The sequence below is a fragment of the Planococcus citri genome, chromosome 4, assembly GCF_950023065.1.
Source record: "Planococcus citri chromosome 4, ihPlaCitr1.1, whole genome shotgun sequence".
NCBI classification, from domain to species: domain Eukaryota; kingdom Metazoa; phylum Arthropoda; class Insecta; order Hemiptera; family Pseudococcidae; genus Planococcus; species Planococcus citri.
The window spans coordinates 681,709-705,870 of record NC_088680.1 but is presented as its reverse complement, the minus strand read 5'-3'; the positions used below and the strand labels follow the sequence as shown (position 1 = coordinate 705,870).

The following is a 24,162-nucleotide window of genomic DNA, read 5'->3' as shown; positions in this document are numbered from 1 at the left end:
GTTAGGTACCAAGTCCGAAATTGTACAATTCGGGGTTGGTACAGCCAATTTTGTACCATCTCCGAAGTGTCCGGACCAAGCGTGAATATTACTTTTTCATCGGACTTGGTTTGTACAATGCCCGGAGGGTCCGGACAAAGTGTTCGACTTGGTACAATTTGTGTTGTGCAAAGTCCGAAATATAGTTTTATAATGAATGAATTCGAATTTTACATCCCTTCATTCCATAAATATTGAACCAAATTAAAGGAAATTTAAAGATGACTCTAAAATACACACCACCAGCAGAATTTTCAGGTGCTGAAATTCATTTGTTGATTTTTGGGGAAATTTTTAAAGATTCAAATATTGCTATGCTCACTTCTCAAAAAAAAAATAAAATAAAATAAAAAGATCAAATTGAGGTACTTACTATAACTAAAATGCTGAAATTTGGTTTTTACTCTCTATTTTCAACTTCTCTACTCGTGAAATTCTCGTGCCTTACTCATTTGAAAACTACGCACTAATACTTATGTGTAGATTCCAAATTCATTTTTTTATGGATTTTTCAAAGTCAAAATTTCAACAAATTGTCGTGAAAGGCTGAAATTTGGTTTGTACCATATTATCAATTTTCTGAGTTAATAGCAGATTTCTCCAGTAATTTTTTAAAAAATTGAAAAAATTTTGGATTTGAACTAATACTAATACAAAATGGTTTTGAAAAAATTTATCTAAAAGATCATAAAGATCGATGGCTAATACAGGTTTATGCTAAATTTTAATTTTGCTCTAAATACTTATACACAATTTAGAAATATAAAAAAAATCACAAAAATCGAGATGAAAACGCTTCAAAATTTTGTGCTTCTGAAAATTTGCAGCCCTAGGCAGCTGCCTAAGTTGCCTGTGCATAAATACCGCCCAAAAAAATCAAAACCACCACCAAACGACTCGAGAAGTTGAAAATAGAGAGTCAAAACCAAATTTCAGCATTTTAGTTAGTAAGTACCTCAATTTGATCTTTTCATTTTCTTTTTTTGAGAAGTGAGCATAGCAATATTTGAATCTTTAAAAATTTCCCCAAAAATCAACAAATGAATTTCAGCACCTGAAAATTCTGCTGGTGGTGTGTATTTTAGAGTCATCTTTAAATTTCCTTTAATTTGGTTCAATATTTATGGAATGAAGGGATGTAAAATTCGAATTCATTCATTATAAAACTATATTTCGGACTTTGCACAACACAAATTGTACCAAGTCGAACACTTTGTCCGGACCCTCCGTGCATTGTACAAACCAAGTCCGATGAAAAAGTAATATTCACGCTTGGTCCGGACACTTCGGAGATGGTACAAAATTGGCTGTACCAACCCCGAATTGTACAATTTCGGACTTGGTACCTAACATATATGTGTGCATTGCCATGTACATTTTTGTATCGTCCAACTCGACGTACACATGCTCCAGCTACACGCTTCACAGTTCGTATGTGTGCAGCAAGTGCATTCATACAGTATACATACATGCATTTTATACTCGTACTTGTGAGAAAGAGAAGAACGTGCACCGCGTACCTCGTAAGCCTTGGGTTGGTGTGGCTGTATCTGTGGTGTAGCCGGTGTTGGAGAGGCGGTAAGTGGAGGACCCGTGGTCACACAATCGGCAACGACGACGCGACGTCGAATAAGTTGCATAAAGAAACGCCGTGCTTGATGCTCACCGCCCCCGCGCCGAAGAAAAATATCTCTGGTGAAGGAGACACTGTGTGGAAGTGAAGATTGTTGAAAGGGTGGCGAGGGAGGCTGGTGTAGGTGAAGCGTGCCGTCGACGTCCTTTCGCAATAATATCGAATGCCGAATGCAACGAAATGGCTGATTCCATTCTACGTGGTCGAATCCATTGATAAGAAGTTTAGTCTCGATTATTATATGTAGTATTACATGCTCGTACATGCTTCAAATTGTACTCGGAATGTTGGAAAATTTTGGAAATTCCGCTCAAACTCGTACATATGTAAAGTACCTATCGGAATCTCATCTCGAGTACCTTCGAGTGCATTGACATTTGTGCGTAGCAAGTGTTTGACCAACGCATTACGCGCTTTCCTTCATCTCTCCAATTCTCCACCCCCTATAATCAAATTATCGTAGACGGTTTTTATTGTTATTGAAGACCGCAGCTGCGTTTGTACTATTTCTACTGTCTCAGCTGCCTCTATGTCTGCATCTATAACTATGAACTTTCTGCAATCCCTGCAGATGGCAGCAGATGACTACTTACGAGGGTAGATTCAGCACTAGTTACGCCGTAGAGTGCGTTACGAGGGTAGTTTTCCTCCATCTTTTCGCCGATAGAGAGATCTCGTAGTTACTGTAAACTAGTATACGAGTAAGTTTGAAATCGGCCGAAATTACATGCCTTATAAGTTATTATAACGGTCGGAAATTTGCGAATTCGCTGCCGAAAACTTTCAAGTGTTTCCTGCTCAAGTCCTTAATTATACTTGGTGGAAAATTTTTCCAGTATTTTATTACTCTCAGTTTTTGATGTCTTTGAAGTAAGATTTTTTGAAAATTCGTGTGGGGTGAGCATTGGAGAATGACTCTGTCATCATAGAGAGCCATTTGGAAAAAAAAATTTTAAAAACAGTAACAATTTTTCTAATTGAGCAATTTTTTTCCACCAGGGTGTCTAACAGTCCTGTCAGTTCTGCCGTCTGCGAGTGCTGAAGTTGTCCCGTTTTTTTTTTTTATTTTTCATCAAGAAGTTCTATTTTTTTTTTTTTTAAATCGGACTTCAAATTATCAAATTTATTTCTGCTTTTTCTGGAATTTTGAAAAAATATTACACATTTTTGAGAGATTTTGCCCTCACTTTTCTCGGGCTATTTTCTCTTCTTTTTTCAAATAAAAAACTTATTAAAATTTAAGGGGTTGTTTTTCTTTTTCAATGTTTGAACTTTTAAAAACAAAAATCATTCAAATTTTAAAATTTTGAAGCAAAAATATGTAGTAAATTTGTTTGATTTCCTTTTTCAATTTTGAATTTTTCATTCAAAAAATCATCATTCTTATTTTCATTTTTGAGAGCTTTTGCTCTCGCTTCGCTTGGGCCATTTTTTTTTTATTATTAAAAAATTCCAAAATTGAAGGAGAAATGAAAATTTTTATTTGTTGCTTGAATATTATGGAAAAGTACACCTATGAAATGACAAACTTGTTATATTATCTCTTACTTATTGTACCTTAGAACTCGCCGTTTCATTTCTAAAAATTGGTATAATTTTTTCCCAAATGTCGTTCAAATTTTCCATTAAATTTTTGTATATTATTCTTGAAAAATTTATCAAGTTTTTTATTCGCCCAATTTCATTCCTTACATTAGCAAGTACCTTAAAGGAGAAAATGAAATCGAAAATTGAAATGATAAGACATCCGTTTGCTTGAAGTAAATCCTGGGATATTTGAAGACGTCGGAAAAGCGAAAAATTTCAATATATAAAATTTCGACTCGTCCACCCCCCCTCCCTCTTAGAAAATCCCATGTGTTTAAGAAATGCGCTGCTAAAAGTCCTGCGGAAGTCCTGCTTTTTCATTTTGAAATTTTGTTAGACACCTTGTTTACAGAAAATTGAAGTAAATTCATTGGGTGGATCGCGAAAAAGAAATGTTGGAGAGTTTTAACCAAATTCAGTAGAGCCCTTCATTTTGAGTTGAAATTCATTTTAGCTCCGGAGGTGCTCCTAGAGGGGAGATGCAGGTCGTCAAAGAGGGGACATTTTTTTCGCTCGAGCCCTTACTCAACCTGGTTAAGGGAAAATGGTTCTGCTCTAAAATATATAGTAATCGCATATTTTTTTGAGGTTATACTTATTCGTGTTTTGCAACTTTTTTTCTTCAGAAATAATTCAGATTACTCGAGCTAAAATGTTGAAAGATGTGATTCCTGAAACTGGGAAAGTATTTTGAAATACAGTGGTGACAATTTTATGGCCATTGGGTATTGCAAATTTCAAAAAAAAAAAAAAACAGAAAAAATTTGATAAGGTTTTGGCTATTTTTCTCAATTTTATTGAAATTGGCAACCCGGGTCCGAAATATCTCTACTGTCTCCAGATTGTTAGTTTTAATTTTTCAGTCAGGAAAATTGAGCCTTACTCATTTGGATCAAATAAAAAAAGACAAAAAAGCATAGACTAATTATAAAAATACACTACCAAACTAAATTTAGTCGCTGAATTTCATTTTCCAATTTTTAATGAATTTCAAGAAATTCAAATTTGCTTAAAATGTGATGAAATCAAGGTAGACAGCTGAAATTAGTTTCACACCTTATTTTTGACCTTTCAAATCGAGTGGTGTTGGTTTTGATTTTTTTTTAAAATCACAAATCATTGAAAATGCCCAATTTTGAATTTTTAAAAATTCGAAAAAATACGAAAAATGAATTCAGGCAGTTGAAATTCTGATTGATGGTGTTTCAAACAATGCTCTTTCCAAAAATCACGATCCCATTCAAATTGAAATTGAACATTTCGAAAGGTTCTCTTATTACCTATACGTAGTTACGTTTTACGTTCGTTGTGCTCGTGTACTTGTGAAAAAAAGACACAATCAGCAAATTTTAAAAATAAAATGTTAGCAAAAGTAAGATTTTCAACTGTTGGAAAAGACTCGTATAGCCGGAAATAAGTTGCGGAAAAACGAGTCAGTTTCACCGGAGATTTCCAGCGTGATGGGGAAATGAAAAAAGTGCTGCGAAGAAAGTGGCCTTCTAGCGAAGTTGGTCTAAGAAAAGTTTTATTACTTAAGTAGGTACCTATATTGTAGCGATTGCCTGCGGCGATGAAATTCTGCGAGATGAAAATAAAAAAAAGAAGAGAGAAGGAAATAAAGAAATGAAACCGAAAGCTGAATTTTCAACATACTATTATCATAGCTCCCTTTTTACTTTCGACTTCTAGCATCATCAACCCTGCTCACCAGTGCACCGCGTAGGTCAACCGATGTCCCGATGTAAAGCTGTCTTTTACATAATTTTTTTTTTGAATTGCGTGTGCGGTGTGCTGCTGGAGGATGCTGGATGCTGGATGCTGGAAGAAGACGAAGGTGACGCTGATGGCGGCGGCGGCGTGAGGCGGTGCACTTGACTGCTGCCGACTCGTCGTCGTACTCGTAATATTATCTGCGAGTGCGAGTGTTTTGTAACTATGTATATGAGTATTCGACGGGTAACTTTTTGCTATAAAGACGGCGACGATGGAGACGTTTATTGTTCGCTGGCATTTCGTATTTCGCTGCGAGAAAACCAATTAAAATGCTAAATACGTTTTTTTCTCTTCTTCGTATTGTCGCCATCTCGCCCATGTACTCGTACTCGTAATAGGTATTCTCTCGCATAATGGCGTTGGCTGTACGCTGTAAGGAATCTGTATAGGTTTTTCGAAATGACGTCCCATCTATGGCAGTTGAACGATGAACGAAATTCAAAATGAGCATTTTAATTTTAAAATCGGGCGAATACTGAACTACGATGTTCCTCATGGCTCGGCGATGGGAATAACCTTTTCTTTCCAAAAATTGAGTATTGGTGACGATAATGCGGCTAGGACTTTATTATTAGACGACGATTGGTTGAAGAGTGTTGTAAAATTTTCTTAACAAAATTTGAAAGTAACGTTTGAGCTTTACGTTGTATGTACATATTACACATTCGTTCTTGAAAAATTTAATCCAATTGCTCTACATAAGCAAACGAATAGAATAGGTAATAATAATTAAACGGTGCACATTTTAGCAATAATTATATACGGATTTTGAGCGGAATTCGATCGACGACGTTCTTTTTTACTGGCGTTTGTCCTTCCTTCGGAGCGAATATATTTTACCTTAATGAGCGAAAAGTAAAATACACAAACTCCTTGGGCGCTCATTAAAAATAAACTTTCAGCGAAGAAAAAATAAAGTTCTCGATTGATTGGAGCAAAATTGCTAAGCTAAGTGAAGCGTTAAATTAATTCTAGATACGAAGCAGACATTGCGACAGCAGCAGCTCGTTCAACTTCTGACGAAAAAAGCGAATGAGAGTACCTACCTATAAGACTACGTATTGGGTAAAAGCAAAGAAAAGTAAACGCAGAAAAAAAACGAATAAATTTAGTGCTGCGATAATTTGCTGGTGACATTACAGATTAACTTTTTAGTGCCCGCCCAAGAGAAATCTAACGGATGAGATTCGAAAATGTTTATCATCACGCTTTGTAGTTCCAATGTAATTATAGGGTAAAATTGCATTTTTTTTTCACCTTGTGAAGTACATAGTAAGATTTTACACAGAAAATTGGATCGTGGTTTACTTACTCTGACGCGAATCGAAGAGAAGTATTTTTCAACTCTTCTCCTACTCTTCCTTCAAAATTTTGATCTTGAGATGTATACATATAATACATTAGGTAGCTGGTAGATTCATTACATACCTATTAATTAAAATGTGTAAATTTCTACCTAATGCAAATAATTATGATTAGTTGATCAATAATCAATTTTGTTTCTTTTGTTTCAGGTAAGTTTTGCATTCTCTTTGCTAGAATAAGGAAGGATAACTGCCAAGTGAGTAATTTCTATTTTGAATTTGGGTGTTGTTATTATTCAGAAATCCTTAGATCCTCAAAATATTGCACAGATGAATGAAATGTACTCAACCTAATAAGAAGAAAAAGACCAGTTGAATGCTCCAGAATTTTTAAAAGTACGCATTTCTTCAATTTTCGATCATTTTCTCACCCGGATAGGAAATTGTGTGCCTCAAAATTTTTGAAATTTCGACATTCCGTTCGAGTCGACTGGAGATGATTTCAAGCTGCTCTATGAGCTCTCAGCAACTTTTTAAAAATTCTAGTTTTTGAAAAAAAATCTTGAAATCTACATGTACCTATGAATTTAATTCAGTTTCAGAGAGGAATCGAAAAAGGACCTCAAAATACACCACCTCCAAAGATTTCTGGTGCTAAAATTCATTTTTTTAAATTTTTGACAAATTAAAAATTTAAAAACTTTGTCGTCTCGCGAAAAAAAATCAAAATTTGATCAAATCGACATACATGCTGACATTTTTTAAAAAAATGTTGGAGCCAAAAAAGTCCCCCGTCCCACCCCCTCCTTCCCCTTCACCACAACACATGGCGAAAGAACTCTTTTTTCTTCAGGGAAAAAATAATTTTTATTTCAACGAGTGTAGAATGAAAACTTTTAAATTCACCCGAAACATAATATAGAGATGTGAGTCTTGCCAAGTGAATTTTTTTAAAAATTTTTGAGTGTTTTTTGTGTTTTTGAAGATGATTTACCTGAAGACAGAATTTGAAAAAAAATTCCATTATAGTACTCATGCTGTTATATTTTTGGAAGAACCGAAATTTCGTGTGCTTGAATTAAGTTCGGAGATATAACGGTTTGAAATGTTCTATTGTCAGTATCTCACCCTTGGAGGGCGGGGGGGGGGACGAAAAATTTTGAAAAAAATCACGTGGCTAGACTCATGTCTCCTTTATATGTATATCATTTTGAGTGAATTCAGAATTTTTTATTCTACACTCGTTGAAGTATGATTTTCTCCAGAAAAAAATCGTTTTTCGCTACTATGGGCATTGGGCATAGGGGGTGGGTTGAGATGGGAAACGTTTCTTGACTTCATCATTTTTTTCAAAGGCACCCTACAATGTTTCATCAAAATTTCAAAAATCAAAAGACAGGAGCATTTTACCTACATTACCCGGAAATTCCGTTTTCATTTTAAGGGTACGAAAAAGGCACGAAAAAAGCACGAATTTAGCTTTCTGGATTTTATTTGTAGTAAACTCCCCGAAATCAAATTCAGCATGGAAAGAGTTCGCTGTTTGTGTATTTTGGGATCCTTTTTTGATTCCTCTGCGTCAGGTTCAAAAATTTTTCTGGCTCTCCGAAACTTCTCGAAACTGTTCGAAATCAGTTCCAATGGATTTTTGGGGTCAAGAACAGGGGGGGGGGGGCTCGGCGATTTTTTTGAAATTTTTCCTGTGGAAAACCCTTTTGAAGGGATGACCAATGACGCAAATCGCAGCCCTCTAGCCCATTTTTGAAGGCAGCCAGGGGGTGTCAAAGTTTTCAGTGAACCTAAAATATCATCCATTTCAGCAGTGGATTACTCGATAACCGCGATACCTACTAAAATGGAACATTTTCCCATAGTTAGGGAGTTTGAAAAGCTTTTTGGTGAGATCATAAAAATAAGTGTTGCCACTGTTTTTCGTACAAAAAAATTAGCTCAAAAAGTTTCGAAACGTAGTTTTCATATCGTTCCGACTCTCAAAAATTCTAAAAAAATATATTATGGGCAACTTTTTATGCTGAACAACATATTAAAAAATCGAGATGGTAACATGTTGCAAAGTTGATTTTAAAAAATTTTAACTTTGCGAAAAAATGCGATTTTTTTATTTAAAACATGAAAAAAAGTTTTGATAGGTGAACTTTACCCATTTGACCCCTATTTTTACGTATCTGTTGAAAAAGTTGAAAAAACTCTTTCACTCGATGAAATGTCCTCACAAAAAAATCAAAATTCGAAAAAATTCAATTTTCAATTTCAAACATCAAAAAAAGTTTAAATTTATTCAGTTGTCTTATTTTGGCCTCTTTCTGACGTATTTGATGAAAAAGTTGATAAAAATTACACTCGCAACAAAAAAATAAAAATTCGTTCATTTTTTGAATCTTTTCGAATTTTGTTTTTTTTTTTGTGAAGAGTTCATTTCATCGAGTGAAACGGGGTTTTCAACTTTTTTAACAGATACGTAAAAATAGGGGTCAAATGGGCCAACTTCGCTCATCAAAACTTTTTTTCGTGTTTTGAATCAAAAAATCACATTTTTTCGCAAACTTAAAATTTTTTAAAATCAACTTTGCAACATGTTACCATCTCGATTTTGTAATATGTTGTTCAGCATAAAAAGTTGCCCATAATATATTTGAGAGTCGGAACGATATGAAAACTACGTTTCGAAACTTTTTGAGCTAATTTTTTTGTACGAAAAACAGTGGCAACACTGATTTTTATGATATCACCAAAAAGCCTTTCAAAACCCCTAACTATGGGAAAATGTTCCATTTTGGTAGGTATCGCGGTTATCGAGTAATCCACTGCTGAAATGGATGATACATTAGGTTCACTGAAAACTTTGACACCCCCTGCCTGCCTTTAAAAATGGGCTAGAGGGCTGCGATTTGCGCCATTGGTCATCCCTTCGGAAATTCTTTCCACAGGAAAAATTTCAAAAAAATCGCCGAACCCCCACCCCCACCAGTTCTTGGTCCAATTGACGTGGAATGACCCAGGGTGGATAGTGGATACTTTTTTGGCGAGCTCAGTGATTTTTCTACCGTTTGTAAATCCAATTAAATTTTCAAAAATTTTACCGAAAATTAAAAAATGAATTTTTGCATTCGAAATTTTGACTAGTAATGTATTTTTGCATGCTATTTCAATTTAGCTTTGTCCCTTATCAGGCGAAAATAGCTTAGGCTGCGTAATGGTGTTTTTTTTCGTGCCATTATCGAATTAATGACGTATCGAAGCATTTGCGAGAAAAGTTGCGTGTCAACTGCGATTTTCGCTGATAGGGTTGAAATGGAATCGACGCAAATACCATTCGATAAACCGGAGAGTGTTTTTGATGATGATTGACAACGTAATGTTTGATTGACCGTTGTGATAGCCGTGATTATCCACTTGCGGAAGCTCGATAAAGGCGCTCAATCAAATTCTCGCAGACTCGTGAGGCAAGAGGACACCCTGGTCCGTGGTGCCCAAGGTGTTTTTGGGGGTCCAAATCGTACTTTGCTGACTAAGCATACCTTGTGTGTTGTCGCGATGGCGTTGATGATGCGCCGCGGAGTTGTGGAAGTCTGCATGCGAGTGGAAGTGGGAAATGGCACGTTCGCTTCGCACCACCCATCGCGGTAACGTGGCGGTAGTTACGATGGTAGTTGGTAGTTAGTTATCGTTCGGAGTTGGTCGATGTAACCGCATTTTGCTTCGCGCATTAAGCTTATCCGGTGTGTTTCGAATTTTACGTAAATTTTTTTTCAAATAATCGAGTCGTGCGGAAATTAATATTCATCCGTCGTTAGTTTTTATTATCGCTAATTTTTTTCGAGTGCCTTTTCCGTCAATTTTCGAACACCTCCCCTTCGTTTTGCGAGCTCGTTTGTCGTTTTATCGTCTCTCGGTGAAAAAAAAAAAAAATACTCCATCCAATGTTGGTAATGATAGCCGCGTTGATGCGGTAATTTAATTTTACGACAACCAACACTATTATTAGCTAAATGCCATAAAACGGCTGTGCAATCATTATTAGATGAAGTACCTACTCGTAGGTACAATTAAGCCAACCGACGCGACGATTACTCGTACTTGTATTACTCGTATATAGAAGGAGGCGATGCTGGACAAACGTGCAGTTTCGAATGTCATCGCGGCGATCGCGTACTACGATATGTGATGTGGGTGCCGGATTATTTCGCGAAAAACATTCGTCATTTCTTGTTTGATTTCGGCTAATCATCGTCGTTTTGTGATTGGTTCGTTTCCCCGAATTCTTTCGCCATACTACTCGGGAGTATCGTTTTATGTTTGCATATACGAGTGATTTCGTCAAACAAACGATCGATCGTTTGATCAATTCTAATTTGGTCGTAAATAAATAGCGTTATTCAAACACCTCCTCCTTCCCCCCTTCATCCTCCTGCTCGTAAAATAAAACCGTAATTTTTATCACAGTGTGTAAGTGATCTGTGCGTTTGTGTTGAAGCTTTTTTACGTACTCGTAATATGACGCATTGAAGAATTTTTTAGTTACCATGGATTTCAGCACCATCATCGAAGGCAACGTTAAATTCCGCGATGGCAAAAAAGTGAGTGCATTTGCCCTCGTGGCCCTTACTACTAATATTAACTACTTTATTAAATACGTTCTAGTTAATTAAGCTCTAGTTTTATTATTTTTTTCCCTCATCTTTCGCGACGCCGTGAATAGCTCATAAATGAGCTTTTAAGGCGGTCTTATTTGATGGCGGAGGGCTGCTGCGAGAAACATCGTGTTTTCCTCCCCAATCCTCATCCCTGATGTTTCCTTTTTGAAGAGGAGAAAAAAAAACACCACGATGAAGTTATTTAAGAAAAAATTATTCGCTATTTTGTGTAAACTTTCGGTGCATTTTTTCGAGTAAGTATCTCGGAGTGATGAACGCTTTTTCGTAAAGCGTTGGAGATATCGAATGCGACGAGGGTGGATCTTTCGCTGGCGCGTTTTATATACCGGCCCTTTTTTTATTTTTGAAAAATGTTGGCAAATTAGCGGGGAAAATGTAACGAAGTATTCGTCGTAGAATTTCCGAACCGTAATCGGTTATACCGGAGAGAGTACGGTTTCGACAGCTATTCAGATTCACACTGTATACACATTTAGGCTATACATATACATGCTCGTAACTTCGTAAGCTTCCCTCCGATTGGACTTTGGCAACTTTATTAACGTCCGGCGTGGAATTTAATTCCAGATATATTAGCTCATTCGCACAGCACTCGACTATGCCGAACTATGGAGAAAATTTAAATAGCTCGTGGTGTTTTTCAGCTTCGTTCGTGTGAGAGAAATATGGTTCGGCGTTTTTCGAAAATGAAATGGTTGTGTCGATATTTGAGAAGAAAATTAAATTTTAAGAAAAAAATTTCGGGTTTTGTGATTCGGATTCTTGAGTATTGCTGCGAGTTGAAGTTCTTTTCGAATATTAAAATATACTTTTTTTTACCCCTTGCCCCCTCCTTCGTGCCTTCTGCAGAATTGAGCCGTATTTTGGAATAATTTGAATTAGGTACCTAATTCTATCCTATGATTTCAACAAAAATGGAATTGATATTCTAACAACTTCTGCAGGTAAAATTTCAGCTGCTTAAATTTCAAATTATTATCTCCTCAATTGTTATATCGATCCTTCAAAACGAAATTCCGTCATTTCTAACTGGCGTCTGAGCTTAGATTCCTGCAAGATTTGCATTTTCTCTCCGAATTTTTGAAAATTTTTCCTATCCATCTTGAAAATTTACGGTTTCAACGAATCCTAGTCTTTATCATCTAGATAATGGTTTTTTTTGACCAGGTTAGATAGAAATGTTGAAAAAAAGTGTACGTACTTGAAGATTGAAAATGGTAAAATTTTAGTTCAAAGAATCGCAAAACAATTTTTTCGTATCGGTTAAGTGGTCAACTCGCTAATTCAAATACTCAGTTTCGTATTTTAGTTTTTTTTTCAAACTTTGAAATTTGCTTGATCAAAAAATATTTCCAGCCTGGTTCGGGATGCTTAATTTGTGGTGTTCCTGTTACTTTGAACTTTGAAGTCGCGCCAGAAAGAACGAAAATGCTTGTAAAAGCTTGCCGGTATTCGGTGTCGTATTCTCCAAAGTTTCTGCAAAAGTGGAAACTTTCAACCCTAAAGATTTTCAAAGCACGGCTTCGAAACTGAATCGTAGCACCGCACATAAGGCGATGTCGACAGCAAAAAGCATCCAAATGTTTTACGAAGAAATTTTTCGCGTAGAAAAATTCGAGAACATGATTTTTAAAAGGTTCTTCGAAAAATTAATTTATTGGTAGTCATTCTAGTATGTCTAAGCAGCCCGGTTTTGAGTTGAGCTCTTCTCATTTCACTCAAAAATTTTCGAGCTCTTCGCATCAAGGAAAAATGAAAATTGCTACTATTGATCACACACCCCCTTTCTCCCCCCTCAAACATGAGGGTGTGGGTTGCTTTTTTTTCAACAGTTGATGATCTTATCATAAATTGCAGTTTCGGGGAAATTAAAAATCTTTTTTTTTTCATTTATTTTCGTTAGAGTCAATTTTTTATGTTTTGTAAAAATTCACTCCTCATCGCAGGTAAAAAAAATTAAAGACTCTTAATTTCTCTAAAATTGTAATAATATGACGTATTTTGAGTTGGTAATCGTCCAGACATAGATTTTGGCCACTTGGGTCAGTCAGAAAGGGGTTCAGTGGTTCTCAAAATCGTGCAATTCAATTTTTTTTTGTAAAATCACGTAACATGGAAAAAATTGAAAAATTCGGTCCAAATTCGGGTTGATGGTGTTATTGAATGCCGTCTTTTATGATATATTGCGAGAAAAAAAATGTTGGCTCAGATTGATCTATTTAGGCGGGAAAAATGTTGAAAAAAAGACAGTTTTTTGCCTTTTTTTAAAGGTCTTCCACCTGTATAAACAATTTTGAAAAAAAATATTTATGTTGTACAACTAAGGGATACACAATACATGGACCTTTTGGAATCTCAGAATACAAATATCAGGTTGTTTTTTTTTTATTTGGCGCCTGTACGACGCCTACCTCAGATAATGTAGTTCTCAAAATTTTGAAATCAGCCTACAAAAAAAATGCGAATGAAATCGGAGGACCTCGACCCAAAACCACACTGATTTGACTTGGAATTTCTCAACCTTACATTTTTTTTCTGTCGTCTTTCGATCCTCTCTTCCCCAGCAAGCTTTGTTTAGTGGTTATTTTCTCTTAAATGCTTCGCTATCTCGCCCTTTTAACTTAAGAATTTATGCTTCAAATTTTCACTATCTCGTTGTACCTACTGGCTAAATGCAACGGTACAGTTCAATTCGAGAATACAAAGTCGCTCGATTCGGTTATTTGGCCTTTCGCCCAGAATAAAGAAGAAAAAAACGAGGAAAAATGGAAATAAAAAAGTACACCATGCACCATACTTACCTAACTCTGGCGCGGTAACGGTGGAGTTTAGAAAACAAAAGTTATCCGGAATTTTTTTCCGCCAATATTTGTCGTTGTCGTCTTTGGTGGTACTTTTGCTGGCGCTGGCGGTCTCCATGGTGGTTACAGCTCACAGCATCACTGTTGCCCGGTTGCCGACTCCGGAGAAAAGATGCTCCTTCGTGGAAATTCGCAGCAGTACGTCATACGATATGGATACGATTTTACTACGTATCGTCTTGTGTTGTTGTGCTCTACGAGGACTCTTTTTTTTTTCATAACAACTCCAGTATATGAAATGAATTTCGTGTTGTCGGGTGGGGTATGCGATGCGATGATGGAAGTTACGAGTATTTTGTTAATATTTTTGTTTCGTTTTGAATTACGTATACTGTACATATAGCGTGTTTGAGGAAAAAGAGGGTCAGATGATTCGAAGAGAAAAACCATACGTAGATTAAATAGCTACGCATTTATTTCGACTCCCTACTTATTACTTTGTACACTCTACGTAAACCTATATTTTCGCTTGTACGAGTAATATTTACTCAGTTCATTTGTGCGAGGTTTTTGATATCATAAAATTACACAAATCGCGTGTAAACACGTACATTATCACGCAGATGCGCCCGTATAATATCACGTATGTGTTTAAATTTTTTTACACGAGGAAAAATGTATGAAAAAAAAAGGGAACCAGAGTGCCATCCTTATACTACTCGTAGGTTCAAAGGTTTGTTTACCTTTTTTTTTCTCACATACTGATACACGCCAGAATCGTACGTACATAGTTCGAGAATTTTCGTAGGAAGTGATTTTGCATTCGAGCTTTACCTCTTTTTGGTCGAAAAAATAGAGACTGTTGCAGTCCTTGTGCAACGTACAGGAAAAGTAAGGGGGAAGGGGAGTCGTCCCCCCTATCAGGTCAGCCTGGTTTTGGGTTCAGCTCCTCCGATTTTGCTCGCTCAAAATTTTCTTATAGGATCCTCACAGTGGAAAAGGTGGAAAATCGTTAGATATCATTGGTGCCTAACCCTCCCAACCTTGTGGCAACGGTTGGGGGGGGGGTTCAGCAGTCGTAATAATGCTCAAATTTGAAGCGAATATGTTTACAACGTTTCAAAAGTACGTAACTACTCGAACTTTCAAAAATATATATTCGCCAAAAATGACAAAAGTTCAGAGTTTAGCTTTTTTAAAGTTTAATTTTCAAAAATTTGCCAAAATTTCAGAGATGTGCTGAACGGGAGGGAGGGTGTCGCGTCGGAGACAGAGAAATTTAGGCGAAAAGTTGTGAATTTTAAAAAAAATTAGGTGACTTGAGAAAAGTTTGAAAATTTGAGAAAAAATTTGTGTCAGCAGGGAAAATAAAAGAATTACCAAAAACCATGGGTTTTTACTTCTTGAATTCGTCATCGTCGTTTCCTTGTTACAGGGTGTCTAACACTCCTATTCATCCTATTTATCCTAAAAAAAGGTCCTTTTTTTTGCCTATGACACCTTTTTGTGTCCTTTTTTTCAACAATTTTATCCAAAAGTCCTTTTTTTTTTCCAAAATGACTTTCAAATTTTCAATTTTTTCCCCTTTTTCCGGAATTTTGAACTTGTAGAAAAGGGCTCATTTGTCGACTTTTTTAGAACTTGAATCACACATTTTTGTAAGCTTCTGCCCTCGCTTCGCTCGGGCTATTTGCTCTTCTTTTAGTCTACATAAGTGACTTATTGTTCCAATTCAAGAAATGTTCAAAGTTTGAATCAGAAAAATAAACTCCTCCTTCCTTACAGATTTTTTTTTCCTTCTCAGCAAAACATGAAATTTTGAAAACTTTTAGCCTTTCTTCACTCGAGTTTGTTTGCTTTTCTTTTCTTTTTTTTTAAATTGGGGTCTTGAATCATTTAAATTTTAAAATTTTGTAGCAAAATATAGGTAACTTATTACACAAAAAACATCGTTTTCATACCTCTCAAAATACTGAATTTCTAAAGCTTTTGCCCTCGCTTCGCTCGGGCCCGTTGACTTTTCTTTTTCCAGTTTAAAATTTTCAAAAAAAAATCACAATTCAAATTTTAAAATTTTGAAAGCAAAACATAAATATAATTCATTACACAAACAAACTTTGTTTTTGTACCTCTCGGAATGCTGATTTACAAGAGCTTTTGCCCTCGCTTACTTTTATTTTTTGTTTTGAATATCATTCGAGTACCATCGTTTTTATGCTTCTCGGAACATTAATTTCCAAAAGCTTTTGCCATCACATTGCTCGTGCCTGTTTACTTTTCTTTCTTCATTTTCAATTTTTCAAAAAAAAAAGTCATTATTCGAATTTTAAAATTTTGAAGCAAAATAATACACTCGTACTTAGTTACTCATCACACTAGATAACATAATTTTTTATATCTCCCAAAATACCTTCTAATTTTTGAGAGCTTTCGCCCTCGCTTCACCAGAGCCAGTTTGTTTCTCTTTTCCTCAATTAACCCACCCCCTCTCAAAAAATCCCAAGTATTCAAAAACTGCCCTGTTAAAAGTCCTGCTAAAATTCCTTTGGCTAAAAACTTGAATAAAGAAGTTGAACCTCCCACCTTGATAAAAAAATTTGACCCCCCCCCCCCCTCACCGTAAAAATTCCTCAAGTGATCGAAAAATGACCTGCTGAAAGTCCTACTAAAAGTCCTTTTTAAGTCCTTTTTTTCATTTTGAAATTTTGTTAGACACCCTGTTGTAAGCGGTAGGCCTGTCGGCCTGTCTGCTATGGTGTGGAACCTGTTGAGGATGAGCCTGAGGTATTAGTGAGTTTCCTCCTTGGCCTCCCTCTGCTTCTCTTTCCCGTTGGTCTATATTGGAGGACCTGTTTTGGTGATCTTGTTTCCTCCATCCTCTTGACATGATTTCTCCAATCTTTCCTATACTGTTTTATCCTCTTCATGACTGGCTTCACTCTGAGATCTGCTGTTATTTTCTCAGATGGGACTCTGTCTCTGAGAGTCACCCCTGCCGGTCTCCTCATGAACTTCATCTCCGCTGCCGTTATTCTTCTTTTATCAGATTACTTCAGTGCTCATACCTCGCTTCCATAAGTCATCATTGGTATTGCTAGGGTATTGTATACCTTCAATCTTGTTTCTTTTCGCACCTTACTGCTTCTCAGTGTCCTATTTATCAGTCCTGTGACTCTCAGGAACTTTGCAATCTTTCCACCAACATCTACTTCTCCCTGGTATGATATCGTGTTTCCCAGGTATTTGAAATTATTGACCTGTTCGATGATTTTTCCATTAATTACAATCTCGCTTCTTACTGGTTCCTTTCCTTTGAAGGCCATTGTTTTTGTTTTCTTTGATGATATTCTCATATCATACTTTTTTGATGTCTTTGTTAGATTGTACATTGTACATTGATCTCTGTAGGTTATCTTCTGTTTTGGCTAGTACTGCTTGATCATCCGTGAAAAGTACTGTTGATATTTCCTGCCTTCTGTCTGTTTTGATTCCTTTTGGCTTCATTTTCTGCCATTCTTTTACCATGTGATCCATATATATGCTGAATAAAACACATGACAGTGGGGATCCTTGGAGAACTCCTCTGTTTATTTCTGCTTGTTCTGAGAGTTTATTTCCAATTTGTACTCTTATTCTAGTGTTCTCATATATGCTGTTCATTACCTTTCACATTTTATATGTTATTCTTCACCTTTTAGGACTTCAAACAGTTTTTTTCTATTTATCCTGTCATATGCTTTTTCCAGGTCTATAAAGCACTTGTGTGTTTCTAGGTTGTATTCGATCCTTTTTTCATCAGTAGTTTTACTGTATAACTTACGTCAGTGCATGATCTTCCTTTTCTAAATCCTTTTTGACTTTCTGACAACTTTTCTTCCGCATGATCTGCCAGTCGTTTTGCCAGTATTTTCGCATATGTGACCATCCGCAATAAAACTGACCATCCGTTGCAAAAAAATTGAAAAAAATTTTTTGCGAATTTTTGTCCCCTAAATCATTTAGGGGCCAAAGATAGGCAAAAAAACATTTTTTGATTTTTGCGACGGATGGTCGGTTTTATCGCGGATGGTCACATATATCTTGTAGCAGGTGTTGAGTAGACGTATTCCTCTGTAGTTTTTCAGGTTTGACATATCACCTTTCTTGAACAGCGGTATTCCAATTGCTGTTTTGAATTCTTCGGGTACCCTTTCTTCTTGGTATATCCTATTTAGTATTTAGGAATTCCAGCAGTCTTCTTTTAAGTTCACCACTTGAGTATTTGTACAATTCTGTTGGTATGGTATGCCATCTTCTCCTAGAGCTTTTGCATTTTTTGCTGTTTTCAAAGCTTCTTGTAGCTCTTTAAATGAAATTCTGTCTTCTGTTTCTCCAATTTCATCTTCTATCTTTGTATCTTGTGCATTTTCATCACTCCAGAGTTCTTTAAAGTATTCCTTCGCATCATTGATTTTAATTTTTGGCAAACCCACTCTTTTGTTAAAATTTGTGTCAATTCTCCTTATGATCTTGTACACCTTTGGCCGTAACTTGTATGTGTCATGCTCCAGGAATGTGATGAAATTTTCCCAGCTCTCTCTCTGTAATTTCCTAGACTTTCTCTTGACTTTTGCCGATTGTTTTTGATATTCTTCACCATCAACCTCACTTTTTGTGCTCATGAATTTTCTAAATGCCTGTCTTTTCTTTTGTATGAGTTCTTAGATTTCATTGTCCCAATTCTTTATTCGCTTTGCCTCGATTCTGCAAGGAACCATTCCTAAGCTTTCTTTTGCCGTTTCTGTCACAATGGATTTGATATTTTTCCATTCTTCTTCTCTGTCCTGGCTTTTTGGTATCTCTTCACTTATGATGTTCATTCATCTTTGGTACAACCATTGGTTGGTTGGGTCATCCAGGGATCTTGTGTTGATTTTCTTTTCATTTTTCCTGGCTGGTATTCATTGTTGTTTCCATTCTCATTACTTCCTGAACAAAATGATGGTCAGTGCATGGAAAAAAAATTAATAAAAATTACTATTTCAGTATAGTAACCGGATCCCATTCAAAAATAATAGTGATTTTTACTCAGCCAAAAAATACATTTTATCTAGAATTAGGTAAAAATTTATTACTCTCATAGTAAAATTTACTAATCTCATAGTAAAAATCACAATATTTTTGAATGGGATCCGGTTACTGTATGAAATAGTAAAAATTATCCATACTTTTTTTTTCCCCGTGTGCCTATTTCTAGACCTCTGTATGTTCTTACGTCCAAGAATTTCTTCGCGGCATTTTCATTGACTATAAAATGGTTGATCATTAAGCTTTGTGCTCTTGTATTGCTCCATGTCATCTTGTGATCTTTTTTGTGTTGGTAGAATGTATTCATGATTCTTAGTCCATTGAAAGTGCAAAAATCTATCAGTCTCTTCCCATTCGTATTGATTCCTTCTGTTCCATACATACCAGTTGTCTTTACTGCCTCTGCAAATATTTGAAAAAAGCCAAAAAGCATACATTTTTATCTAATGAATTTTTGAACGCATCCTCAAATCAGTTTTCCACATTTTTGAAGTGTTGTGATCATTTCAAGCGATAATGTCATCAATATCATCCCTTTGCCTCTTGGGACCAGGATTCTCCCCAAGGAATTTACCTCGACTGTCTTACGATTAGCACTGGAAATATTTACACGAAGGAAATTCGCCTCTGAAATCATCGCAGCAGGTCGCGATGCCTTTTTCATTTCCGTTTATCTAAAAAAAAAAAAAAAGTTGTAAGACAGATAGCACGCTGCTTTTTTTCGTATGTGAAATTTCTATATTTATTGTAAGATGTTTTTTCCCGCTGCGTTGCGGAAAGCTTTCACTTTCGCCTCGATATACTTAAAGCTTTGGCGCGTATAATACGAATATAAAAAGCGTACGCGATTTGTTGGCGGTAGATGTAGTGGAATTTTGGCTTTTTAAAAAGATGAACTTTAACCTAAAGAGCAAACTGTGCCGATGAACTGTCTAGCAAGCGAAAAAATTTCTCCGAAATATCGTATCTCGTATATTACGGTGTAAGGTATTAGATAGCAAATAGCGAATAACAAACCGAAAATCCTTTCGTCGTATATGTAAGTTTAGTCGGATCGAGATCTTTTTTTTTTTTTGAGGGGGCTCGCCTCCTCCTTCTCTCCTCTATTCGATTTCTACATTGTTTGGCACGTTTTTCTTGGTACAATTATTACCAGTAGTAGTTGTCGTAAGTCGTGTGTTGGTGTATACCCGTACAATGTATGTACATGCTGAATGTATACGTCTTGGTTTTTCTATCTAATAACAACACGATAACAAGGGATCCGAGTGTACTTAACCGACGGTATTTGGTATTATTTTGCTTTGTTAGCGCGGGCGAGCACGCGGTTTTATTTATCCTTTTTCTTGCCCCCCTCGCATGTCCCCCGCTCATTCTTCGGTTGGCGTTGTTATTGGTGGCTTTTGAATAGCTTTGCGATGGAAAAGGCAGGCAGACAGGCAGTTCGAAGGGATAGCTGTGTTTATTCGCAATCGCAATACGCGATAGTTTTTGCTTCGAGATTACCGCCGCTGGCGCCGCCGCCTCAGCCCCACCCCCATTCTAGAGCCGAACAATCTGCTCGCGTTGTTCACTATTTTTAGAGGTATCAAGTAGGCTTCTATTTTGGTATAAATATTGAAAAATAATAACGAGCCTGGTAAAGCTTCAGAGAGCCGGAGCCCGAGTATATGTATATAAAATACAGGCTACCGTAAGACCTTACGTATAACGGAATCGTTTCAATTGTACCTCGACTCCTCGACTCTTCCTTCTCAAGACCATACCGCATCGTCGTCGTCGCCATCAATGGTGTAGTTTTGTTTGCTTATTATTATAGCGTGTTTTTTGTTGTTGTTGTTGTTGTTTTGTTTGTTTCTTTTTACAATTAATAAATAAGTACCGTCGGATATTCGACTTGAGCTTTTGTATGCGGCCGTTGAGCCGCTTCAATCGGAATACCAAATTCACTCGTCGAATGATTATTCTTCTTTTTAGCTTCGGTTTTTATTTTTGTCCTCCGCCGCCGTCATTTCGTATAAATATCTGTAGTACCTACAAACATGCATTATTATTACTGTAGTGTATACCTAGCGTACCATAGCATACACATTATCGATTCCGTTTGGTTTATTCTTTGTTATTTTGTTTTGTTATTTCAGTGGAAGTCGCGATGGTGCGTTATGCGGAAACTATCTCCAGTCGCAGGTACAGAATTATCTACATTCTCCATCGTCATCTCCATTGTGTGTGTGTGTTTTTGTAATAAAATATCGTGGTAAATATAACTGGACATTGACAACTCGGTACTCGAAATCGTAACTGAATGTAACTCTCTTTTCTAATTAACAAAAATTTGATTAGATTTCGCGAGAATAATCGAAAATGGCTGAGAAATTGGCGAAACATTGCAGAATTTGAGCAAAATTTTGCAAAAGCAACGAAGAATGCCAGAAAACTCGATTACTTAATGCAAAATCGCGTAAAATATCGTAAAAACTATCTATGGCATTAAAAACACTAAAAAAAAATTGCCACAAAATTTATAGCCCATTTTTTTGCACAGAAGTGTTCAATTATTTTCAGACCTATCTAACGAGGCTAAACTGGCACTCGTTTCGTTAGAATGTATCCGGGTGGTCTCTTAATTGTTGTCCTAATGACTAGTTAAGTAGTTACCTCTTGGAAGTCGAAGGTACCACATTGGTCTGTACGACTAAAATCAAGTCAGCTTTTCAGCTTCGCGAATTACCTATTTTTAATGAATTTTAATTTAGTGCGATCCTATTCGTGATTATAAATCATTAGTAAACGAATACTCGTAGAAAGAAATACTCTACGTTCAATTTTTTCGAAATATCAGTTTTTGGAAATCCATAAGTAGGTAATTGAAAGAATGTAAATATATGGATTCGTACTCCCCATTCACACTTCACTTCATCAGATGAAAAAGTGGTCGATTGAATTTGGCGCGGAAGCTGCATAATATAACCGGACTATTTCCGCAGCAAGGCAACCAAGCGGCGTAAAAAATAAGACAAACGATATTTTAAAAGCTCAACTTTTATTTTTGAAAAATACGAGTTTACAACGTAATGATGGTAATGCAAAAATGGTTGGCGCTACTGCGGCCAATGTAATGCGTACCTATATTGTCTTCGTAGTACTATCTACCTAAACCCACGCCTGGCTGCCTACGTGAAAAAAGCCGAAGAAGAAGAAATTTGACAACGAAGTGGAATAAAAAAGAAAAAAAGTATTCCGTCTTTTCTCGAAAGAAAAAAGCCCCCGAAAAAAAGATTAAAAAGAAGAATAAATAAAAAAGAAACGAGACGCGCGAACGTGTACTATGTACGAGAAAAAAAGAGGAAAGAGATTCGCGGAAGCTTTAAAAAGGGACGTTCTCTCTAATGTAAAAGTAATATACGTTCGGACTTGCTGGAATAGTTTTTATCTCGAGTAGCGAGTTTTTTCTCTCGCCTGCCTGCTGCTGTTTGGGCTTTTCATCGTGATAGAGGGTCCTAATTGCGTGCTAACTCAGATCACAGCGCTCAATTCTAAGCCGAAGATATACTCGTGTGGCGGCTAGGAGTATATCTGACTAAATTGACTATAGTTTTAGAGGGTTGGCCATTAGTACGAGTAAGTACGGCTTGACGATATTTTCGCCTACCACTCGTGTGAGCGGTTGAAGAGATAACGTAGAGAACTGGAGAAGGAGATGGAAATGGAAAATACTAATTCGTAGGTCAGTAGGTGCGTGTATATTATTATGAGGGTGCTGCCGTTGCTTACGTTAAACCGTTAGGACTTGTAGGGTGTCCATTTTTTAAAAACCAGGGAATTTTACTTTTTTTTGAAAAAGTTGTGGAAATATCTGGAGTATAAAACAAACAGTCAAACTTTGGATTTTACATCATTTTTTGTAAAAAAAAAGTCCTAAATTTCCCCTAAAATTTAAAAAACATTTTTGTGTAAAAAAAATTCCAATTTTTGTCAAAGATTTTCAGTAGGTGCTAATTTTGGTCAAAAAGCCTTGTTTTCCGCCAAAACTGTAAAAAAGGTACCATTTTCCTAAAATTGTAAAGATTAAATCTCGATTTTTGCTAAAATATTCAAAAAGACTCATTTTGGACAAAACTATACGGATAAAAATCCAACTTTTGCCAAAATTGCCAAAAAATTCCAGTTTTTGACTAAATTACAAGAAATTCCTATGTTTTCCAAAATTTGTCGGTTTTTTCAAGAAAGTCCTATTTTTTGACAAAATTGTTGAGAAGTTCTGAATTTTGTCCAGCTTTTGAAAAATGGTACCTTTTGTCAAAAATGCCAAAAAGTCCCAATTTTTTCCAAAAATTGTTGAGAAGTTTTAAATTTTGTCCAGCTTTTCAAAAAGTGTCACTTTTTTCAAAAATGGTACCTTTTGTCAAAAATGCCAAATAATCCCAATTTTTTCCAAAAATTGTTGAGAAATTTCATTTTTTTTGCCAAATTCGTTGAAAAGTCCCAATTTTTGTCGAAAAGTTCTGTTTTATCAGAAATTTTCTGTAAGGAAGTCCTTTTTTTTCATTTTTTTTTTTTACTTCTCCTTGAGAACAGAAACGTTTTGAATCCAAAAAATTCTCTCTTGAATGAATTTACATCCCTCTCTCCATCATCCGAATGGACTCCCCTCGCCATTTTGAGTGTGATTGATATTTGAAAGGTTTGAAAAATTGCCAAAATTATGTCTGGAAAATCGGGGAAAATGATTTGTTCAAAAGAGTGAACACCTCGGCTTAATTTTTTGTCATTTCGAAACGAATGAAAATCTGACAATAAATGAGAAAAGCACGTCATGTCGTCGTTTTTCATCAGCGATGGGCCAATACAAAATCACTTACAGATTCGATACAAAATTATGAGACGATTTTGCGCTGTGCTTTTGTCGAATGAACTGATATAAAATATAACGACTAAGTATGCTTTGGGAGTCTATATGTTTGCAAACTTGAACGACAATTTTCGTATCGATGGGTAGATTTTAATCAATTATTACTTGAAAAAGTACCTACCTGCCAAAGTACGAGTGTCTACGAAGAAGTGGTTTCGAGAATAGTATCACCATACACACTACACAGCAGGGCAACGTGGCAAAGCGACGCGCTTTCATAAATGCGAGTAAAGCCACTTGAATAATGAGACATATCCCACTCCAAGTGCCTGAAGCCTGAATGCGAATACATAGAGTATAGGGTGGTTGAAAAGCTTTCGAAATCTCGAGTTGGAGTATTATTGTGCCCATACTATGTATGCAGAAGGTA

The 24,162-nt window shown here is 36.2% G+C and overlaps 1 protein-coding gene across 4 annotated transcripts in view; it reads left to right on the top strand.

Annotated features, from left to right (window-relative positions):
* LOC135842242 (uncharacterized) overlaps positions 1-24,162 on the top strand; it is a 154,153-nt gene that overhangs the window by 43,297 nt on the left and 86,694 nt on the right. Inside the window, exons 1-2 of one of the 4 annotated variants that reach the window (XM_065359599.1) lie at positions 10,006-10,934; positions 21,022-21,067. The exons of the other annotated variants lie outside the window; for them this stretch is intronic. Of the exons in view, the coding sequence (XP_065215671.1) occupies positions 10,881-10,934; positions 21,022-21,067 (100 nt within the window). The 5' untranslated portion in view covers positions 10,006-10,880. Of the gene's footprint in view, positions 1-10,005; positions 10,935-21,021; positions 21,068-24,162 lie in introns of those variants that run through there. 4 annotated transcript variants of the gene reach the window in all.